The sequence below is a fragment of the Trichechus manatus genome, unplaced genomic scaffold (assembly GCF_000243295.1).
Source record: "Trichechus manatus latirostris isolate Lorelei unplaced genomic scaffold, TriManLat1.0 scaffold00121, whole genome shotgun sequence".
Lineage (NCBI taxonomy): Eukaryota > Metazoa > Chordata > Mammalia > Sirenia > Trichechidae > Trichechus > Trichechus manatus.
The window spans coordinates 6,775,874-6,800,478 of NW_004444057.1; the positions used below are offsets into that span (position 1 = coordinate 6,775,874).

Sequence of the window (24,605 nt, forward strand, 5' to 3'; positions counted from 1 at the left end):
ACTCCATTTGGTGCTTAGCTGAGTTCTTTATCTCTTCATTTGATGTTTTAGGGTTTCAGGATTGTTGTATTCTCTGTTTGGCTTAGTTTTTCAGATCTTTGCTATGGAGGGACAGCGTGGTGCTTCTGCCTAGAGCGCCATTTTGCCCTGCAATCTAACTTTGTTCTTAAATGCATATTTTAGTAAACTTCGCACTGCTGCTATTTGATTGCTTGTAACAAAAGTGTCCCTATGGGTACTTTCTTTTACTATGGTTTTAAAATAAGCAAGAAAGTTTTAATATCAAATTATTCTCTTTGAAGGAGTTGGGATAATGGACTTATTTATTGAGCACCTCATTTGTCTAAATATTTACCTGCTTTACCTCCTTTAATCCTCACCACTCTGGCCACCCTAATGGACGTCTCTTCTGCTGCACTGTCTGGCCCTTGGTCTTGACCAGCCAAGTTTCTCTGGCACTCTGGTCCTGTCAGTGTCCCGTGTGGCAGGCCTGGAAGGTATTGCTCAGAGAAGTCAGTGTTACAGCCTCTCAGCATGAAGGACTGCTCCTTCTGGTGTAACCTTCTTCCTGACTGCTGAGCCTTCACTCACTCAGCAATTATGTATTGAGCTTCCACTAAATGTTCAGCAAGTCCTGCCCGGCTCTGCATGCAGGAGCCTTTCTTAGTGGGGAACGTGGATTCAGAGGAGGGTGGAGAAGCAGTTGCATCAATCAGACACTTTGAAGGAGTCCTGAAGGGTGAAAGGCATTTGTTTGGCTGAGGGAGAAGAGCAGGATCATTAGAGGACAGATAAATACTGGCTTTAAAGCAAGGAAGGGGACAATGAGAATGTCCTGGGGTAGGATAGGGAAATCAAGAAAAATAAACTTAGAAAAAATATGTAGATTTTCGTATAGATTCTCAAATGAGGAACTTCTGTAGCCAAAAGGAAACCTACTCTTAAAATTTCATATAAGATTTGTTCAATTAGTACAGACAGCCTTAATAGTCTGGTATCACTACTGTAATCCAAGAGTTTGTTGAATTTTTAATATTGCTTAATATTCTTTTAGCTTGATTATCTTAGTTACCTTAGCTACATGTATTTTAATTATTGGCTTGATATTTAGGTAGAAAGTTTTGTAGCAAAGAATAGAAATAAATAACCAGAATTACCATTGACTTGCTGGAATTTACCATTTGGAATTTCACAGACTCAGGCTCAATCCCCAAACACCTGTATATCTTCTATATTTTTGGCATTTTTATATCGTGTAATAGATGTTGATTAATATAATTCACATGTTAATTACTTTAACCACTGAGACAGTATTCATTTTCATTAGTACAAATTCCTTTATGTAGGGTATGTCTGCAGGTGACTGGAAGCAGAATGAACTTAATGTTATAAATCCTACCTTTCTGCTCTTCTGCCATTGCATTCTAAAAACTGGAAGAACAACTGACTACATCTAACTGTTAAGGGTCTCTGAGAGCATATACCTATCTCCAAAGTACCTACACCCATTTATTTATTGATTCCTGAAATTATAATTGACTTAATTTTTATTCCTTTGTTTGGTCAATGGGGATTGTCTCCTACTAAAAGGTGCTTGCCTTTGTATAAGCCTTTTTTACCTGAGTATAGATGCATTTATGATTCTTTGCCTTAAGGGAGTGAGGGAAACAGGAGGTAGAAAAGTCTGGCAAGTTAGAGCCTGACAAGTGATAGCGCAAAAGACGGACTTAGCATTCTTCACAGTTTGTCCAGGTCTCTCCCTGTTCTATAACACACAGCCATTTCCTGAATCTATCTGTACAAAAAGTCTGTGTTACTTAATAAGTCTTTAGTTAAACCTGTTTCATTTAGTTTTGATTTATAATACTTTTGTTTTACTGGAAATGGTTGTCCTTCTTGGCTCAAGAAATTTTTGATGTTTGGAGAAAAAGGCCTGGAGAAATGGATTAGCTGATCTTGCGGGGTTTACTCACATTTGTTTTTTTAAAAAAAGAAGTCTTCAGATCAAACATCAGGCAATATAATTCTCCCTGGAAACAAGAGTCTAGATCATAGATTTCCAATATTTTTGGAATAGTTTGATCTTTTGACAACTCCTCCTTTCTGTTAAAAATATTGTACAGCATGTCTTTATCTGTAACTGTAAATACACCAGAATTTTGTTCTGAAGTTTTTTTTTTTGAGAATTTTTGGATCCCCTCCATGAGTTGTAATCAACTCGATAGCAACGGGTGCTGGTATTGGTACTCTTGAAATTATTGAAATCACTATTGGATGCTAAGAATCATTGGTTCACTTCATCCCAAGTATTACTGTTCTAGCCCAAGATGTTCCTCCCGCAAAAGTCTACCTTTTAGAGGAGATTATGTGTGTGATAGCGCTTGACCTAGGACTCAGATTGGTCTTGAGACGTTGTGACATTTCTTTGCCTCTCCTCCCATGAAGTTCTGTTGGTATCATAGGCAGGGTCCCAAGGTTCAGAGTACCGTGTGAACATCTATAGGAACTGAATGAATGCTTTGTTTTTATGCCTGGTTCCATTTACCACCAGATGGCTCTATTGTATCATCAGGAAATGCCCACATGTGTAAAATCGGTGGTCTCATAAACCAAAGTGAACAAAGTACAGTCTGACCTTTAAAATATGTAGGAATACACGTCTTCCTTTACAGGATTAATTGGAAGCAGCTGCAGCAGCCGGAGCATTCACAAGAAAACAGAGCACACCCAGGGAGGCTATACGAAGGTCATAATCTCAGCATACATGAGATTTTTCATTTTAAGTTTTCAGATTGCTTCGTAATTATTAATTAATTGTCACAATAGTCAAAGAGCAGTCAGAAAGTGCTCTAGTGTCAATGGGACCTACAACTGATTTTTCCATATCAATTTTGTATACTCTTCAGCTTGTAGCTGAGAAAGAGTAACTTTAGAACATTTTTGAAAGGCAAAGTCTACACATCTGATTTGAATGATATTAGCCATGCTCTGGGAAAGAAAGACTGATTCTAAAGCATGTGACATTTTCTTTCAAGTGTCTTTGCTTTAATGTAACTTGTGATAAAAGGTGAAGATCAGAGGAAACAAGGGCTCCTGTGAGTTAAAGATGATCCTGTTCCTCAAGAGACATGAATGCTAAAAACATAGGCATTCTGTAGATAACATCTCCCCTTAGGAATGTGAAACTTCGGTCCTAACCTCTTGAAGCAAAGTTCTCTTTGCATCACGAATAAAAGTTGTGGTTTAGCCAAGTTCCAATATGGATAATTTTATTTTAACTCTCTAACACTCCTCAATGTCATAATTTAATATGCAATAATCATAATTTAGTATGCAATTTTTACCCTCCCTTTGCATCCCAGTCTAAGTAAGTCTATTGTTTATATAACGTTTTGCTGTTTTATTGCTGTCTTAAGGAAAGGGGAGGATTTATTTGAGTTTATTAAGCCTATCATTAGTCCACAAAGTTGTTTGAGGAAACTATCCATGTCAAAAAGTAATACCTGATTACTGTTATAGAAAGAATCCCTGGAAACTGGACAGATGGAACTGACTTTGGCACAACTCAATGCCTTGGAAATTTGCCTGAAGGAGGCAGAAGAAAAGGCTAAAGCCTTATCTGAGCAGGTAATACCCATCATCTGGACTGGAAATATATAGTCTTTAGTGTGCAGTATAGCAAGTGTAAAACTAAATGCATGTTTTAATCTCTGTCCCTATTGATACACACACATTCATGCACACATGCACATACAGACCTATGACATTTCATTTGCTTTAGATATAACAATAATTAATTATATCAGTATGGATCTCTTCAGCATTGAAAAATACTTTTGCATTTATATTTCATTTGATTTTTATTCACTACAACCAACTCAGTTAGGCAATACGTCTTTAAACAAGTGGTTTCCTTAGAATCCTGATGGCGCAGTGGTTAAGAGCTTGGCTGCTAACCAAAAGGTTGGCAGTTCAAATCCACCAGCCTCTCCTTGGAAACCCTGTGAGGCAGTTCTACTCTGTACTATACTATCACATTGAATCAACTCAATGGCAATGGGTTTGGTTTTTTTGGTATGGGTTATGTGCATTATAAACAGCTAAGCCTAAAGTCAAATAAAACCCATCAGAACTACACAGGAGTAATTTTCTTAAATTATTTGAGAAAAATTCACTTGGAATAGAATTTTTCAAATATTGGCTTCCCTCTTGAGTTTTTGAAACTCACAAAAGCAAAGTAGATCACAGGTTGAGCCTAGATACTTTATCGGTGTTCTGCATACACATCAGGGCCCTGATTTTAAAGGTTGGAGGTTTGAATCCACCCAGAGGTACCTTGGAAGAAAAGGCTGGCAATCTACTTTTGAAAGATCACAGACAAAAACCTTATGGGGCTCAGTTCTACTCTGACACACATGGGGCCTCCATGAGTCAGAATCAGCTTAACGGCAGCTGGTTGTCTTGTAGGTGTTGGTATCAGTAAAGCTCAGACCTGGGGCTGGGCCATTTCCCAGCATGATTAAGTTTTACAAATAGTATAGTGCTTAGTGAAAATCCCATAGTAATTGTTGCCTTTTTTCCCTGGACCAGGGAGCTTGGCCCCAGAGAGCAAAGCTGTCTGTAGTCTGGGTTCCCCCTTATAGCACAGGGCACCAATGCTCACTCTTGGCAACAGTGGAAGAAAAGGACAGAAGAGATCCTGAAATGTTATAAACATTTGTCAATTTCTCATGAATTGATAAAATGTGATAATACCTTTTAGAAACTTCTGAAAAGCAATTTTAAGAGACTTCAAATAATAGAGCTAATATCTCTGTGCAGTACAATCTGATTGCATCAAAACTTTATAAGAATTTTTGCAGAAACTAGCAGGAAAAGGTGCTTGTTATGAGAAAATGAACGCAATTTACCATGCAATGTAGTGACACACACAAATGACCTCCATTTCATTTTCAGCTTACTAAAATGTGCATCCCTTACTTTGGGATGTGTTTATTGTTTATTGGTGAAATGTGACTGATGCAAGGGACCAGCGGGGGACTTGTGTTCTTGAATGAAAATGTGTTGCCCTAAGGCCTGAACCCTTTTGGAGAGTTTCCATCTCAGCTGCATGCCACAGTCCCCCTGACTTGCCAACTGGTCTTTTCTCTAAAACAAACAAAAAGAAGCCTCAAACTGTGGCAAAATTATGAGTTACAAAGAACATAATGATGAACACGAGGTACCATTCCAAGCAAAGGAACAAAGAATTTCAGAGCCTCAAAACTGGGAAAGATTTTTGAATGGCTAACCAAAAGGGGGCGCTCCAGCTGGCATTATGTTGCATTAAGAAGATAATATGTTCTTTTGTAATTGAAAGGCTTTTAATGATTTCTCATGTAAATCAGTAAAATTTGAATTCACTAAGATGAATACTCATCTCTTTTGTTCTTTATAAAATATTTTATACACTTCAAATGTCCACTAATATTTAAGATTCTTAGCTCAATATCCCTTTATGTAACACTAAATAACTCGATGCATTTACCTTTTCTGGAGGCCTGGTGGCACAGTGGTTAAGAGCTCAACTGCAAATCAAAAGGTCAGCAGTTTGAATCTACCAGCTGCTCCTTGGAAACCCTACAGGGCAGTTCTATCTGTCTTACACGGTCATTATGAATCGGAATTGCCTCGACGGCAACAGGTTTGGTTTGTTAGTTTATTTACCTTTTCCAGTGTCTAGAGAATTAAACCTATAAAATGGAAACTGGATTTCACTCAACTTCTTATATACCGTCTATGAGTAAGACGTTGCTTAGGTGTTTTGCGAAGAAAGACATCTAAGCTCACAGCTGAATAGAATCTTTGGAAGACCTGAAGAGGTAATGGGCATTTTTATGGTCTCTGTGTGTTATTTTCCTAAAGTATTATCCCTGAAGTTGCCAAATTTGCATAACCAAGTGAATTTAATTGGAAGTTGGCAATGGTTTGAGGGAAAGGAGAGTACGATGAATAAAAGAACATTACAGGCACTTTCAATATTCCATCTTTAATTAAGTTGAGCATTTTAGTGGATTTGGTGGTCTCTGTTGTTACTGTTGAAACAGGTTAAGCAAATACAGACACTGCTCTCAAAGGATTTAATCCTGAGATTTTGTTTTCTTTGATGTTTTAGTTTTAACCTAGAAAACATAAAAACTATAAGAAATTCACCTCTCCTCTTTTTTCTTTTAATTTGACATTTTAAAAAATGGTATGAGAGAAGGATAGAGCAAAGTAAAGGGAACAACTGACCTTTCTTAAGACTAAAACATGAGAATACTTCAGAAAGGAATGCCTGTCTCAAACAATCAAACATTTGTCCACTGGGTGCCACTATCTTCCTTAGCAGGCTATGCCACTAACAGATTGCAGAAGGAGAGATTGTTTTTAGTGTTAAAGACATTGTGTGTGTGTGTGTGTGTGTGTGTGTGTGTTTGAAGGAATATTTTTGCCTGCTATACTAGTTACAGCTTCTTTCAAATGTCATCAATTTAGGATATGTCACAAGGAAGTTGGGTAACCCAAATCATGTGTGTCTGCCATGTGGCTGGACACTGGCCAGATGGGCTGGCCTGGTGGGCTTGAGTGGGGTGAGCAGAGGAAATGGTAAGGACCAGCATTTGTGAAGGAACTAAGAACAACTCATGGTGTTGTCAGCCAGTGGATCCTGTCTATGAGAAAAGGGTAATTTTTTTTTTTTTTAAGGCAGATTTGCCTAAAGAATTGTTTGGTTTTTTTAAAATTGTGCTTAAGGTGAAAGTTTACAGTGCAAATTACTTTCTCATTCTAAAATTTATACACAAATGGTTTTGTGACATTGGTTGCAATCCTCACAACGTGTCAGCACTATCCTCCTTTCCCTTTACACCCAGGGTTCCTGGTATCCATTCGTCTAGTTTTCCTGTCCCTCCCTGCCTTCTCGTCTTTGTTTTTGGGCAGGTGTTGCCCATTTGGTCTCGATTGAACTAAGAAGCACATTCCTCACATGTGTTATTGTTTGTTTTATAGGCTGTCTAATCTTTGACTGAAAGGTGGACCTTGGGAGCGGCTTCAGTTGGTAGGATGTCCATGGGCCATAGTCTCGGGGGTTCCTCCAGTCTCTGTCAGACCAGTAAGTCTGGTCTTTTTGTGTGAATTTGAATTCTGTTCTACATTTTCCTCCTGCTCTGTCCGGGACCGTATTTTGCAATCCCTATCAAAGCAGTTGGTGTGGTGGCCAGGAACCATTTAGTTCTTCTGGGCTCAGGCTGGTGGAGGCTGTGGTTCTTGTGGTCCTTTAGCCCAGAGAAAAGGGTAAATCTTGCTGTTAGATGACTTCTCATCCCCTGGCCTCTTTGAGGGGGAAAAACAAAGTTGCTGTCCAGTTGATTCTGACTCATGGTGACCCCACGTGTGTCAGAGTAGAATTGTGCCCCATAAAGTTTTCAATGGCTGATTTTTCAGAAGTAGATTGCCAGATCTTTCTTCTGAAGTGCCTCTGGGTGGACTCCAACCTCCAATCTTTCAGTTGGCAGTTTAACTTAACTGTTGGCTCCACCTAGGGACTCCTTGAGAGGAGTATAGAAATAGCTCAGAATGGAAAGTCCAGAGGCATGAGGTTTCCATCTATCACTAAGCTTCTGTCAGTCCTGGGCCTCAGTTTACTCATACTGAGCACTTCTAAAATCTCTTCCTGCAAGGGTTCCCTTGGTCCACTGTGAAAGAAGAAATTAAGAAAGAGTAAGGAAATAAGGAGATTGTGGCTACTTCCCCTCGGAGGTCACACAGTAGACAAACTTCTTTGTTCGACTTCCCTCTCCCTAACAATTATTCTTTATTTCCTTTCAGTCATGTTACTATTATCAAAATAAAAGAAATCTGAGATCAGGACAATTTGCAGTTAGGATTTATAATCTCGGCTATACAAGGCTATGAGAAATAATTTGCAGTAATTCAGCTGGCCAGAGTGAGAAAGGGTTATATGAATCTAACTCTTATCTTGGGTTATGGTGGTTAAAAACCTTAAAACATTACCGAGTTTTGCTAAAGAAAATACTTGATTATGTTTCCTGTAGGGTTAGGTCAGTGGGAGGAAAGCCAAATGCCTGGAAATTGAGTGGTAGATGAAGGATAAGAAGGGGGAATAGGAAAGAGAGGAAAAGTGTTAGACGCAGGAGAGAGAAAGAAGAAAAGTGAAAAAAGTGTTTCCAGGGAAATCCATAAAAAGCAGCTTTGCTTGTGTGTTGGTTTATATCATCAAAGTTGAGGGAGGAACAAAAAAAGGGGCTCTGGTGGGCTGACCATATATATGTTCAGTTTATGACCATACACAAGCAAACAGCTTTTGTGCTGAAACAGGTCCTAAAAGAATGTCAGGAAACACACAGTTTCACAGTGAAGCCCAGCTTCAGAGACAATTGCAGAGGAATGCTTCTGGCAAGTTCCGAAGACAAAACTACCTCTGGCAATAATGTTCCCTGAGGGTTTCTGTCGTCATTGGGGGCTTCTGGTTCTCAGCAGTGGGCAGTGGGAGAGCTCAGACTTTCTTCTTGCTCCACTATTTGCTAGCTTTATGACCTCGGGCAATTCACTTAATCTCACTGAGCAGCCATTTCTTATCTAGAAAGGGATAAACATGGGAGTTTCATGAGGCTGTTATGGGGATTAAGTGAGATGTATTTGGCTCTTAGTAGGTGCTCAGTGAGTATTAATTTATCTCCACTCTTGCCAGTGAATGTAACAGAATGGTGTAATTCTCTTGATGCCTTGAGCCACATGGATTAACCTCAGTCCTGGCCAACCAAAAGTCTGTCTCTTACACACACACACAAAATTTCTCTCCTTACCAGTGTCTCTCAAAATGTTTGAAAGATGGCCAATTCTTCTCTACCCATTAAGCCATTGCCTTCGAGTCGATTTTGACTCATAGGGACCCTGTAGGACAGAGTAAAGCTGCCCCATAGGGTTTCCAAGGCTGTAGTCTTTTTGGAAGCAGCTGTCACCTCTTTCTCCCGCAGAGCAGCTGGTGGGTTCAAACCGCCGACCTTTCAGTTAGCAGCCGAGCATTTAATCACTGTGCCACAATTCTTCTCCTGCACTCACAATCTCAGTCACTCAACCAGGAAAAGGCCCCCGCACTGGCTTACCTTAGCTTGGGTTTCTTTGTCTAACTTTCTCTTCTACCCTTGATCAGTTCTTCATTTGGTAGAGGGACTTAGGTTGGGTTTCTTTGTCTAACTTTCTCTTCTGCCCTTTATCAGTTCTTCATTTGGTAAAGGGACTTAGGTTATTTAACTTTGTTCATTCATTCTTTCTGCTTCATCTCTTGGGTCTTCTGTCCTATTTCTGCCCATTCCCTGACTCTGCCCAGACTGAGAACTGCAGGAGAGGGATAAACAGAGCTGGTATCTGGTCATTTCAGGGTTTTCTTTGGCAGCCTGGGGAGTAGGGGGATCATTTCCTCACTGAGAAGGGAGGCCAGTAACAACTATGTAGTCAGAGTTATCTTCTGACACCTTCCGGGTAACATATCTAACAAAATACTAGTCACATGGTAGGTGTTCAGTAAACACTAGCTATGAATGTGATTTCATTTTTTTCAAGGTCTAGCAGATGGGAAACTGGATGGGGAACTTGACCTTTTTTTTGTAATGATTGCTTCTCCCAGGTAGGGACGAGGGTGCATCAGGCACAGGCAGAGCATGACAAGAGGCTCCTTCATGGTCTTTTGGAGCATACAAATAATGACTTCACCCCTTCGTTTCCATGAAGAGAGAGATTTGTTGATTATACTCAAAATGCACAGAAATTTCAATGGAGAACATGGTAGTTTTATTTCCCAATTTTTGGAAAAAGCATGTGTAAGTATTTTTCTTACCTCATATGATAGCTCATATGCCAGTGGGGCATATTTTTTCCCCTTACCCGATGAGAGAGACATTCCCTAAGATCCAAAATAAACTAGTAACAGGGCATTCCTATATCTTCACCCTGTAGCTAACTAACCTGAACAGTTATATACAAAAAAGACTCCTTTTGCTTTCTTTTTTCCTGCCTAGGCCTGTCCCTAATCTTAAAGAATACCAGAAGCAATGATGGAGAGAAAGCATGAAAGCCCAGGGGTCGAAGGTGGCATTCTACAAGAATGCATGCCTGGGACCAGACCCCTGCAGTTGAGTGTAAATGGTAGACGATGATCAGAGGAACTAACATTTATTAAGCACTTACAGTGTTCCAACTTAGATTTACAACGTTTCGTTTGATCTTCACAATAACCCTGTGAAGGGCGGTACGGTTATAATCCTCATTTACTGTTGAGGAAGATGAGACTCAAAAACAATAAGTCGGTTGCCTAAGGTCATGACAGTGAATGAATGGTGAAGCCGATAGTAGAACCATGTACGTTTAAAATTCAAAGCCCCCACTCTTAAGAGACGCGGTCATAGTCCAAAAGTCATTTAAAAGGTGTTTCCTACACAAGCAGCACCTGAACAAGAACTTACCTTGGTTCCCACACTGGAACCTGGTGGGCTTAATAAATAGATTGCTGGGCCCCACCCGCAGAGTTTCTGACTCAGTAGGTCTGGGGCAGGGTTCAAGAATTTGGACTTCTAACAAGTTTCCAGGTGATACTGATACAGCTGATCCAGAAATCACATTAACTTGTTTTAAGCATCACCAGGAGGCATCATCCGGAGTTCCCTGGCAACTATTAGAGCAAATACTGCCACCATCTTTCTTATAATCATGGGCACCAGAGAGCGCTTGGATATGAAGCCCCCCTCCACACCTCTCCCCCACTGCCCCATATCTGCCAAGAGTTTCTGATGCTGTATGGTCACTCAAGTTCTAGCCACTAGACCTAGATTCCTCTTCACTCTTGCCCTGTGTCACAAGATGCATGGGGACTGCCTGAATCAATTAGGATTAGGCTCATGTACATAAAACAGAAAACCCAGTAATAGTGACCTAGACAAGTTACAAGTTGTTTTTCATTCATATAAAGTAAGTTTGGACATAAGCAGCCCAGGATAGGAATGGCAGCTCCACAATCCTCAGAGACCTGGGCTTTCTGCTCTCACAGACATGGCTTCCATCCTCAAGGTCAAAGTTGCTCCTGCAGCAGAAGCCATTCTATTCACCTTTCAGGCAGCACGAAAAAGGAAGGAGCAAGAGTAAAGTAGGGATAGGCACATTACCACTCCCAGTAGTATTGGGATTCTTTTATTAAGAAGGGGAGAATGGATATTAGATTGGCAAATAGCGGTGTTTGTCTCGCTGATCCAGCTCCTTGACCACACTGTTGCACATGGTGCCTTGCCCTGGTGACCCCAAAGGACTGTGTGACCTTCAGTATGGGCTGCTGGTTGGTAGCTCTAGTGCATGAGGGTTATTCCTGGGAGAATATTTATGTTTTGGGGGCACTTCATATAGAGAGAAACATATATGGGGTATGTCTATTTCAGCATCTCAGACTGAAGCAAACAAAATTAGTTGTCTTCATTTGGTTTCTCACTTCTCCAAATCCCTGACATAATGACAATGTCCCATACAGATACTTCAGCAACTGGACATCTTGTTAATGTAGAAACTACATAGGAAGTATACGTACAAAATATTATTCTTGGAACCTTGCACTCCAGTTTAAAGAGCAATTCTTAGCAAGAGAGAAAGCCAAATCCCAAGTTAGCAGAAGATGACAAAGAACTAAACTCTAGGACACTCTTCTTTGTGGGAGTTACATAAAATTGTCCTGGAATATAAGAGGTAGGGACAATTTATCTTTGATCTTTATTTGAAGAGAGAAAGCTGATGTGTATGTTAACAAAACAAGTAAGAAATTTAAGGAAAATCTGAGAAAGGGAAAAACAGCTCTGTTCTGAAGAGGGCTTGGTCTGTCCTGACTGGCTCCCACACACCCTATTCCCACTTTGGCTGATTGTAAGGACCCAATTTTGGCACTAGTGGCTTTACAGGCTGGTCAAAGTTATGACCAAGACAAGTTTAACTTATTATTATTTTTTTCATAGCACTCATTCATTCACCCAACAAGCATTTATTGAGCACTCACTATATGCCAGTCACTGTGCTAAGAGGTGGGAACACAGCAGTAAACAAGAACCAAAAAATGCCTGACTTATGGAACTGACATTCTAGTGGAAGCACACAGACGATAAATAAATAAGCAATTTAAATACATAGAGCTTCAGGATGGTGTTAAGTACATTGCAGGGTCATGTTAGAAAGTGTCTGTGGGACCACTTTGGAACTTACATCCCACTGGGAAGTCTGGTTACTGAGAATAACCAGTGGGTCCTTGGCCTTGAGAAGATGGTAAATGTAGGTGTGTGTGTGTGTTGTTCCTGTTGTTTTTGATAGCAAACAATGAAAGCTAAAGCAAAGTTATTGCCCTATGTTAGTTTAAGATACTTGGGACTCAAGTTTTCTCTTCAAGATGGGCTTTCCGAAGAAAAATGGGACTTTTATTTTTAGGACTTCTTTGGTCATAAGGTAAGGCCAAAGTTAAGGTAAGGTTGAACAAATGCAAGCTGTACAAATAGCATCTAGAATGTGCCATAAACAATGAAACTGGAATCGAGTAGCAGATGGTAAGGGCAAGAAGAAATAGACCACAGTAGCAGAAAAGGGAGGATTTTGACAGTTTGCTTTCTCTTGGTAGTATTAACAACTTGGCTAGTATTTCCCCTTAATTCTTCAGGCATATCTCTGTGTGTTGATATAAAACTTGGACTAGAAATAAACTAACAGATTATTTTAAAAACATGAAAAAATACTGTTATGTGTTTAATGTAAGATTAGGTCAAGTATGTATTTTGTTTAGTGTGGAGTTTTGTGGGGTATTTTTGTTTCGTTTTTTGCGTTGGGGGGACATTTTTGCTTTCAGCCATTAGAATGTCTTTTATTCCTTTTGAAAGGGTAAATTTTTGAGCTGGAACTCAGACCCAGTCTTCTCGGTCCTCTACCATGACCCTTTCTTAGTGTGAGGACAACAATGGACCTCCCTTACTTATGTGATAGCTAAGGATTCATTGAATATTCCAACTGATCTTTCATCTTTGTTAAAACAAAATCATATTAATCCAATAATAGAAATTGATTGAAGTTTATTTAATATACAATTTGCGGTTCATCTGACATTTCAACTAGAAAGCCAAAAATGTTCCAAAAATGAGAGAACCTTGAAACACTCTTATACCAAATCTTTTCGGCATTGCCATGGAAAAAGGGTCGAAACAGAACTGATAATCATTTGTGGTCAGAAAGGATTTTCCTACAGCGTTGTCTTGAAGAACAATTAAAATAATTTCTGATCTATCCTAAACATAGCTCCCAGTCTAATCCTTAGAGTCTGTTTCCCGAAACTGACTGAATTCTTCAGAAGAGCACAATGCCCAAGGCAAAACAGTCTTACTAGTTTATCTAGACCATTTTTCGACTCAAAGGCCACTCCCAGGAATCAGTTTCTCCAAGGATCAAGGTTCAAAAGACATCCAAGAGTAAATAGCCTGGATGGGTCAACCCAGTTCCATGGGCCCAGAAATTTGGATTCCAAGAGAATTAAAACAGTTTCTCACCTTTAACATTTAATAAGGTGAAAATAAAAACTTAAAATGAACAAAAAACTAGTATATTTTACTCTAATAATCAAGAAATTATTCATCATTTTATACCTAAGGCCCTAAAATGAATTCCCTCTTAGTACCCCTTACTGTTCAATCTATATTTTCTTTCAGTTTAGGAACAGAAAGAATATAGATCTCCAAAAAATTTTGAATGCTGAATATGTGTATTGAGTGGCTAAAAAAGATTTGATGCATACTGAGATTACCCAAAAAATGCTCTGGTTCTTGGTCTTTCTTTCTTTGTTCTGGTTCTTTTTCATTGCTTAAATGCAACAGTGGATCCCTTGATGTCAAGTTTATTTGAAATAAGTAATGTGCCCTTGGTAGGAGTATTCATTTCTGCATATGCTCAGAAATTGTGCTTGATATGCCAGTACGAAATCATGAGTTTTTGTGAATGAGTTTTTGTTTTCCAATCTATTTTGAAGTCTACTTTAATGCCATAAAATCGCAAACAATCAATTTGCCCTGAACTGGATTTCCTCATATCCATGAAACCTAGTTATTGAGAACTTCCTTAAACAATTTGGTTAGCCGGGGATCTGGTTAATTTTATAGCAGAAGAGTTCTCTTTTTAAACAAAACAAAACAAAAAAACCTGACATGTAAGCAGCTGTCAGTCTTTACCCAGTTATTGAGTTGTTAGGCATAAATTGGGGGCCTTGGAGAATGTAAGGAGAGGAAAAAAACAAGCTGGTGAAGATACGTGGATTGTTTTGAATAGAGCCAGGCACAATGATAATTCACAAATTGGCTTCTGTTGTTATTGTTGTTGCAGGCGGGATGCGTAGACTGCTGGTCTGTTATGTAACTAAAGACTTCCTTTTGCTTGTAAATGTCAAGATCAACCTGAGATCAATTTTAATAGCTGACCGGGTGCTAATAAATGTGACTTTCTCAGCTAAGAAAAAGCAAAAGGCCTTGTCCCTTAAGAGTCACGGCTTTGTTGCTAAAAGTAGGTGTCTTTTTGTATTGACTTAACCTGCATTTTCCTCATAAAGTTTTCTCTGAGATGATAAACTAACTTTCACTTTGCTTAATATCTACAAGCAAATTAGCAAATTAGGTATATACATTCATTCAATTATTCATTTATTCATTCAATAAATATTTACTGAGCCACTAGTAGAGGGTAGGCATCTGCTAGGTACTTCCATATATGTTAGCTCATGGATTTCTCTCAACAACCCTAGAAAATTATAACTGCATTATGCAAATGAGGAAAGTTCTTTTGTGGGCTTGAGACCCTCTTGTCTGTTCTTTCCATACACTCTATCTTTGATGACATGGCTTTAGGGCACACAATCTGCTTGGAAGAATCAAGACATCATCATTAGTCCTAATCTTTCTCCAGACCCTAGAACCCACCAGTGGCTCCATGGGAGAAAGACCTGGCAATCTGCTCCCATAAAGATTCTAGCCTGGAAAACCTTATGGAACAGTTCCACTCTGTCACATGGGGTAGCTATGAGTCGAAATTGACTTGATGGCACCCAACAACAACAATAGACTTGATTATTGAACTGCCTGCTAAACAGCTCCACCAAGGTTCTTCTGGTCAACTCAACATCTACATGTCTAGAATTCACCTCTCATCTTCCTGCACAAAACCTGCTCCTTCTTCCACATTTTCTAGAGCAGTGATGGGTCTGTGGCTCACATCAGAAATCTGAGCTGCTTTGATTCTTTCCTCTTCCTTACCCCCCCCCCCCCCGTTATAGGGGAAAAACATCACAAAGTTGAGTAAAGCAAAAAGAAAGTCTTATTCGGCATACATTCAAAAGGACAAAAATGGGAAACAGACAAGCATGCTGCCAGAGCCATGTCTGCCCAAGTCCAAGGAAATATTACAGAATAGGCAAGAATGGGAAAATGGACAAGCATGTTGCCACAGCCATGTCTGCCCTAGTCCAAAAGACCATTACAGAATCATCAGTATATATTAACATTACAAATGGGCAAAACCATTGAAATCTTAGCCTTTGTCTTTCTTAACAATCATTGGTACAGATTTCAGTAATGACAGTCAGGAGGGTCTTCATTGGTCCAACAAATTTCTATTCACTAAATGCTAATAGAAAAAGAGTAGAAAGTCTTTCGTGTTCTGTTTGATTGGCTTTATGTGAAAATTTCCCTAAAAGATATTTTCCAAGATTATCCCAGCTATTGTCTGTATACCTCAGGGCCCAGTTGATGTGTCCTTGTGAGACCTTGTGGGCCCAGCTCCAGCTGGGTCACATTCTCTATGCTCAAGGACAGGGAACAATAACTCCAATATTATTTCCTAAATCACCTCATACAGCCAATCAATTTAGCCAAGCTAAATTGGTGAATTGAATTGATAGATGAATGATACCACCTAAATCCAGCTTTATCTAGGCTACCATATGCAAAAGACTCCTGATTTGTCTTCTTGCCTTCCTTATGGCCTTATTTAATGACATCTCCACACTACAGCCAGAGTGAACCTTCCACAACACAGATCTCATCATATTTCTCCTCGGCCTAAAATCTATAATTATTCCACATTTACTGTCAGGGTCAATTTTATACTCCTTAACAGAGCTTCTGATGCCATTGGTAATCCGACCCCTACTTGTTTCTCCAGCTTTATCTTGCACCACTCCCTACAAATTACTATTACACAGCTCTAAGGAAATAATTTCAGTTCTATGAATGTACCGTATTCTCCCTTATCTATCCATCTAAGACAAAGCAAAAGAGCTTGGCCTTTAGAGTCAAATTTTAATGTCAACACCCTGTTTCCTTTGCCTAGAAGTTCTCTGCCTGGCTCACACCACTTCCTCTTAAAGACCTGCTTTCCCATTACCCAACAAACACCTTTCAGCTCTTCAATTAAAGATCACTTCCTCCAAAAAACTTTCCTTCCTCTTTCAAGTTTTGGGTTAGATGTCCTTCCTAGGTGCTCTCATAATCTCTCTCCCACCTTCCCACCCCCCACCAATTGTAATTGTCTGTCTGTATCTTTCACTGCACCATACGTCCCATGGAAATAAAGACCATGTCTGTCTATTTGCTTCATAGTTGCATCAGAAGTAAATGAAGTTCAAACTGTAACCCCCACTAAGGTCCCAAATCTAGTTAGGATCCACTCACTTGTCTCTCTGATGCCAAAGTCTGTGCTCTTTCCATTATTAGACTTGGAGTTGACCAGTAGGCAATGGAGAGTCATTGAAGAGTTTGAAGGAGTTATGGTCAGATTTGCATTCTAGAGAGAAAACTCTGAGGGTACTGAGAAGGACAGATTTGAGAGGAGACCAGAGCCAGGCATAGCAGGCTTTTGCAAAAATCTCATTTAGAAAGTATAAGAACCTAATTTAGTGGTGGTGAGAAGATACAGAGACAAGAAATATTTATGAGGATTTAGTTGGATTAAATAAGAAGATTGAGGAAAAAGTAGTATTCAAGACTCATCTTATGTTTCAAGTAACTTAGTGAGCTGTGATCACCCCAACTATCTTATATTTGAGTCATTAGATGTTTAAGATGATTAATTTCATGTGGAAAACTCCATGTGGGCTCAATTTTCCATTTATCTTGGACTCTTCTGAGAGCTTTCTTATTTGGATTTCTTTATTTAGGTCTGCTTCAGACTTCTGAATCTGGCAGGCTCTTTGAAGTTACATCAAAACCTTAACCCATTTTTTAGAAATAGGTTTATTGTGTTGCCATTTTATAGTCCCTGGGGTTTCAAGGAAAAATTTTTGATGACCACGTGTTTTGTGTATTAAGATCTCATTTGTTAGCTTTGGGGACAGTTTAATGTTTAAATTTGAAGTAGTACAAATGCAAGTCTCTTAGATTATTGAATGAATGTATTGTGAGAGGTAGCATCTAGTACACAGGTTCTCAAAATGTGGCCCAGGCACCCCTGGGCTCACTGATACCGTTCAGGAGATCTTCAAAGTCAAAACTATTTACATGATAACACCAATGAGTTATAGGCCTTTCCACTATCATTCTCTCATGAGGATACGGGACAGTTTTTTAGACACTACCTGACAGATTGATATGAGAATCTACCTGCTCTCTATTAAAGCCAGACATTGAAGAGATTTGCAAAAATGTAAAACAGTGTAATTCTTCTCACTAAGTTTTCTTTTGGAAAATAGTTATTTTTCATTAAACGTGTTTTTATGTTAGTATATAATGGATTTGTTATTGCTATTTTAAAATAGATTACTAAAAATAGTTTTTAAATTTCCAAGTTTTAAATTCTAGTATGATAAATATCAATAGATATAACCCACATAAACAAAAGCTATTTAAGGTCCTCAATAATTTTTAAGAGCATAAAGGGGTCCTAAGAACAAAAAGTTTGCAAACTGCTGGTCTAATGACTCTGTAGAGTGTGAGGCAAGAAACACAGCCTGTTTGAGAATGTGAATCATGATAGAAACCAGCATTACATCAAGTGGATGGTTAATTACTATAAGTTTGATTGATAAACAAAACGATAAACACTACACAGGCCCCCTGAAGAGGGGAAACCTCAGTTGTGAGCAAACCTTGCTACTGAAGAGGAAACATCCCTTAGCTAGTAGGAGAAATCAGTGATATGAAATGTTTCTCATTCATACTTCCACAAGACAATGATTGATAAAAGAATTGTCCACACTGTGAGACTTCTTTTTCATCCTCTCCCCCGAGCCCCATTATTTCTGCAGCTAAGTGCCCCACAGGCTGTTTTGTCCTACACTCTCACAGAAACTCCCCCCTCACCCCCAACTGCCAGTCTTCAGCTTCTTAAAACTATTTTTTACAATCCCGATCCACTCAGATATGTCCTATGTTGAGATTGCATTTCTGATTCTGACAGAATAGTTTTTAATTGGTACCACACCCAAGAAGACATATGCCTTTTCCAGAATTTTGTAAGGGAGGAGAGATGGGAACTATTATGGGATTTTGCCTAAGACGTTTACCAGAGTCTTGATTTTCGTGGTCAGGTTTGATCTACTCAGGGAAACATTTCCTAGGAGTGTTCATTAACTTTGTGAACACCAGAAAGGAATTTGTTGAGAATGACTGTTATATGCAGATGTATAATAGAAAAAAAAAAATCTAGAGAGAATAGGTAGTAAGTTCTGATACCAATTTCTAATTCAGAACACGGAACCCACAGAAGGCCCAGGACCTGACTTAGAAATCCACACCAGATCAGAAACTACTCCCTTAGCCATACTAGATAAGAGTTCATATCCGTTGTCTTGTCACACACCATCCAAGTTGGGGTATCTTCTTGCTTCAAAGTCCCTTATTATCTGTGTTTATGCTTAGGTCCTGTGTTAAACAAACAAAAGCAAAATTTACTATCTATCCTCTCTAGTAATCCTGAGGTGATGGCAACAGTTCTTCTGCCTTGTCCTCCTCCTCTTTCTTCTCTCTCCCCCTCAATCCCTCCCCTGCTTCTCCCCCACCCCCACCACCACCTTGTCTCTATTCCTCCATCCCCATCTAGACATCTAGAGAGTTTTGGGTTTCCTTTGGATCACACACACATACACACTCTAAAGGATCAGGGAGTTACGACGATGTTTTTCTGGTGGAAACCATCACTTCCTGTTTTAAAATTCATCTGAGAATGGTTGCCATCTTCATTCAGACAAGGTAGGGAGCTGTGTATTTCCTCACCTCTGGCGAGGTTTCCTGTACAGCCGAAAGCACAAGCTGCCTAATTTTTGTTTCCAAAAGTCTAAACCCATCAAAGAGACCAATAGGGATTAAGGAGAAAGGAAGACCTTTGAGAGAAACTCAAAAATAGAAGAATTCATTTCCTCCATCCTGGAGGATTGGAGAGTCAACTTGGTGAGTTTCCTCAGCAGGGCAGGACTGTGCCCTGCTCCCTAAAAGTGCTCCAAGAACGTGCAGGAACTTTAGAGGGACCATCTGCAACCCAGGAATGGGTCTTAGGCCCCTGCAGTGAAGCCACTGACTCAACTTACACATAGGATCCATGCTTTGGGACAAGGGGTTTCTGAGCAATGACCAAGGTGGAGACAAGACAGCTTTCCTCAGTGCCGTGAGGCTATAGAAAGCTTCCATAGTGTGAGCAACTCCAGGAGGGGGACCCCCAAAAATGACTGTCTGCCTAAAAATGGGGGCCCTGAGTTGAAATAAATATGATTTATAGAATAGAGTGGAAACCCTGGTGGTGTAGTGGTTAAGATCTGTGACTGCTAACCAAAAGGTCGGCAGTTCAAATCCACTAGGCAGGCACTCCTTGGAAACCCTATGGGGCAATTCTGTCCTATAGGATCACTATGAGTCGGAATCAACTCAATGGCAATGAGTTTGTTTTGGTTTTTTACAGAATAGAAAAAAATGTAATATTTCTTGCAAACTTGAGTTTGTGGCCTTCAAGTTGTCTCCATTATATCTGGCAACAGTAGCTCTGTTTCTGTTTAATTATTTTATGTCCAGTATCATGTTGGCTTTAATTTCTCAGAATCTGACATTATTACTTTTTGACCTTTAGATCTAAACATTTGACCTTTACATCCAAGTCAACAATTAATTGCCTTGCCTTTTCTCATGTTTCTTCATTCCTCTCTGGTATTCTTATCTATTCATAAGGCCCAGGGAACTTTCTTGGAGATTAAAGAATTTCAGGAAGAGCTATGCCTGTACCCTAACTTTATCCTTCAACTGTTGATTGACCTTTTGGTAAAATTGCTCTCTATTTTCACTCAGAGCTGAAATGTTCCTTCATTACTCAGGGATTTTTTTCTCCAAAATGATTTGGTGGTAGCTATGTTTCTAAATTTTACGTCTTTGGAGATTTATTTTAAGATGTGCATGAACCTAGAAATGGCTGAAAATAGTCTGTTAAAGGCAGAAATATTAATAAATGTAAAAGTCTGTTTGTCTACAATGAGGATGGGATGAGGAATGTGCTGTTGCTTTTAGCTGTAAAGTTGAAATGGGACCAAACCAGTTCTATGAACTAAATGTATCTTCAAACACAGAGATTCCTGCCCAGCCCACAGGTAGGACAGGTAATTTTTAAACTGTTTGCCTCAGTTATTTATTGCCAGGGGATTTTGAAGTTTGTATACTAGTCCAAGTCAGCTTATGAAGCACTTAGTATAAGGGAAGTATCTGTGTTTAAATTAACCCCCTCCTTTCTCTGTAGCTTGTACTCTACAAGGTTTGCCAAGACTCAGTTTGTTTTTGTGTTTTTTATGGTAACACCAGAAACCTATTCTGCAATATTAATTGGGGTGTGTGTGTGTGTGTGCGTGTGTGTGGCAAGGGGTGGGAGGTATGGAGGAGAAGATCTAAGAGAACTGACAATAAGAGGGGATAAATAAACATGAAAATTCTTATTACCTAATGGGGTGATTTTAATCATTGTACTCATTGATGAATTAGGTGGATGGTGAGGGAAAGAGAAGTCTTAAATATGTTTGTGGCTTAAACATAAGGATGAGTGTTACCAAATATTGAGATGGGGAGGTCTAGGGAGGGAACAGATTATGAGGAGTTAATTTTGAATACATCAACTTTGAGATTAGACATTCAAGTGAAAATATTAAGTAGGTTGTCAAATATATTAGTCTGAAGCTAAATGTTTGGACACATGAAATATATATATATTAGGAGTCACCAACATGTGAATAGTGTTTAAACCATGGTTCCTAATGAGGTCACCTACATAATGGAGAGAAGAAGACCCAAGATCAAACCTCAGAGTTCAGTATTTTGAGGACCTGAAAAAGAGGAAAAGCCAGCCAAGAAAACTGAGGATCAGGATGAAATTCAGAGGATAGTATCCTGCAAACAAAAGGTGGAGAGTGTTTCCAGAGGCGTGGAGTGCTCACTTGTGTCATATTTTACTGGAAGATTAAATAAGTTGACCAGATAATTTTCCATTGAATTTGGAAAAGTAAGGATCACAGGCAACCTTGACAAGCTCAGTTCGGAAAAGTAGTGGAGGACAGAAGCCAGATTGAAAAGAGATTGGAAGAAGACTATAATTCAGGGCTGCTTACAGCCATCTTCCCAGATGCTTGGAAAATTGTTTCTGCAGTAGGAGAGGAACAGAGGGAAAGAGATAGAGAGAGACGGGGCAAAGTCAACGATGATAGGGTGAGAATATTCTGACCATCTAATCTGAGAATCAGAATCCAGTGGTGCCTCTACTTCCCAGTAACATGAGCCCATTAGTTCTGTTTTTAGTCTAAGAAAATTTGCATTGTGTTTTTGTAACACAACTGAAGTGGTCCTGACAAATACAGGAATTTGTTACATACTCCAAATTGGAATTTAATTTGGAACTGGTAGCCCTTTTCTTGGTTGTGGCCAGGGATGAAAGAGACAAAGAAAGCTCCCAAAGGTCAGAAATAGAGTCAAATAGTTTGTCTACTTCTGTTCACTGCACTGTCAGGACAAGACCTTCTTTTCTATCACTGACTAATAGAATGTGGTATTTGCAATGGCCAGTGACAATTTTAAGTTGCTTCCCCTTGTCCCTTTTTCTAAATGGGAATTATATTGTGATAGTCCTGTGTTCCCTGTATATTGAGCATATTATAGATGCATACATTTTTTATTTAGTTGTTTGGTGCCATACCATGAAGAGTCTCATCTGGATCTAATTTGAGGAGTACACTTCCTTTGGAGATCCAGAGGTCTGAATGTGGAGCTAGATGCAGTAACTCAATATGACTTTTGGTTGTCTCCTTTTGGGAGGGGGTGAGTGCATTTTTTTGGTGAACATGGAATAAAAAACCGAAAACCAGACCCATTGCCATCAAGTCAATTCCAACTCATAGAGACCCTATAGGACAGAGTAGATCTCCCTATAGGGTTTCCAAGGAGTGGCTGGTGGATTCGAACTGCCAACCTTTTGGTTAGCAGCTGTAGTTCTTAACCACTGCACTACCAGGGCTCTGAATATGGAATAGATGCATCATATTATATAGTAGCATTTTAGGAAACGCATATATATGTATATATATATATACACAAAGGCATAAGTGTACAAGTATGCTCAACAACCAGAGGGTGGACTGAAATTGGCCTTTGTTGTTTTATGTCTACCTTCTCTAGAGAACTGTTACTCTCTGACTTTACTCTTGTAATAGTTCTGTGTCTGTCAGTCATGGTATTCCTGGGTGGAGGAACCTTGCAGCACATGACCTAGGTCCTGTCATTTATGATATCCCATTTTCTTGGCCATAAATATTGATTCAGGAGAAGTCATACGAACTAAGATGGATCAAATAGAACCCTTTCTCAATTTGTTACTGGAAGAAAACTTGCCTTACTATTTAGGTCATGAACCTGGAATACTGTAGATAATATTTGTCCTATCTTAGAAGAATGGCGCAGTGGTTAAGAGCTCAGGCTGCTAACCAAAAGGTTGGCAGTTGGAATCCAGCAGCCGCTCCTTGGAAACCCAGTGGGGCAGTTCTGCTCTGTCCTATAGACTTGTTATGAGTTGGAATTGACTCACTGGCAATTTTTTTTTTTTTTTTTTTTTTTTTGGTATTTGAAGAAGGCTTTCTGCATTGGGAAATAATAAGGCCAACACATAGAAGCAGCACCAAGTGGGGGTGAGGGGGTCAGATGGGGTTGTGTTTACAGAAATTACAGGGCAATGTCTTTGTGACAAGTAGAGGTGATTAGATTCAAAGCTAAATGAAAGGATTGATTTTTGATAGAAAAATATCTTTTCTGTTTAATAATAATGCTTTCGCTTTCAAGTAATAGAAACCCAATCAAACGGACTTAATAAGGACAGCTATCATCTCACCTAACAATAAGCTGAGAGGTGGTGCAGTTCCAGGGATAGTTAATTCAGTGGCTCAAGAATGTCACCAGGAATACAGGTGATATCGATCCTTTGCTCTACCATCCTCGGTGTGTTGGCTGTATCATTATCTCAAGACATCTGCAATAATTTCAAGCATTTTAGGCAGACAAAACATCCAGAGAAAAAGAGATGTGCTTCCTCCTGTGTGTCTTTTTTTAATCTGGTAAAATCTCTCTCCTCTGGTTCCAGGGGCCTCTGCTGGATTGCATACTCATGCCTAAAATAATCTCTGGTCTCTGGAAATGAGACCAACATGGCTGGCTTAGTTCAATCATGATTCATGCCTTGGGGCTAGGCAAGGCCAAGCTCCCCTAAACACATGGCTGATAGCTAACTCAAATTGGGTTTCCATTAGCAAGAGATAAATGGGGGAAACAACTGTCGGGAAAGAGATTAGCAGCATCTGCTGCAGTTAAGTTTATATATTGGGTCTGGGAAGGTGAGGGAGTAGCCATCTGGCGGCTTCTATTTTTTCAGTGAATTGCAGTGAGGTCATCATGTAGGGTAAAAAATGGGGATGGAATTTTGAAGAGAGAAAGTATAAAATGATATTTGAGGAGAGAGTAGAGGGTAATAGCTAATTCAGAGAGGAGGAAAGTCAGATTATTAGGAGAAAAAAGTACTAATACTTTGATTTCTGGGCAGTATTGAGTACGCATCTGAGATGTGGGCTCACCACTTTAAACTAGGTAGTCAAATCCTATTTTGTGTTTTTTTTCTTAATAATATTCAGTGATTGGATGTAATGTTAGCAGTTTCCTGGACTGGACAGTTAACTAGGAAATCATTTATTCTTGAATATGATTCTAAAATATATCAGTACAATTTCTTGACTGTATTCATATGGTACAATCGACACAGTTTATCTTGCTTTCACTTTTAATGTACTACAATTCTTTCATAATTAGCTTTTATCGAACATTTGTGTAAATATTGAAAGTTGAATTTTCACAGTGGATTTACACAGGTTCAAATGCATGATCTGAAAGTAGTCACTTTGTTTCACAAAATTCTTAGAATGAGGGGGTCTCTGGCAAGATGGCGGTCTAGGCAGAAGCACCACGCCGTCCCTCCACAACAAAGATCCGAAAAACTAAGCCAAACAGAGAATCAACAATCCT

General features: G+C 39.3%; 1 protein-coding gene across 1 annotated transcript in view; it reads left to right on the top strand.

Moving 5' to 3' along the window:
• The window catches only part of CCDC192 (coiled-coil domain containing 192), a 328,348-nt gene that overhangs the window by 97,431 nt on the left and 206,312 nt on the right, over positions 1–24,605 (top strand). The window contains exon 2 of the mRNA XM_023738700.1: positions 3,520–3,627. Coding sequence (XP_023594468.1) covers positions 3,520–3,627 — 108 coding nt within the window. The remainder of the gene's footprint in view (positions 1–3,519; positions 3,628–24,605) is intronic.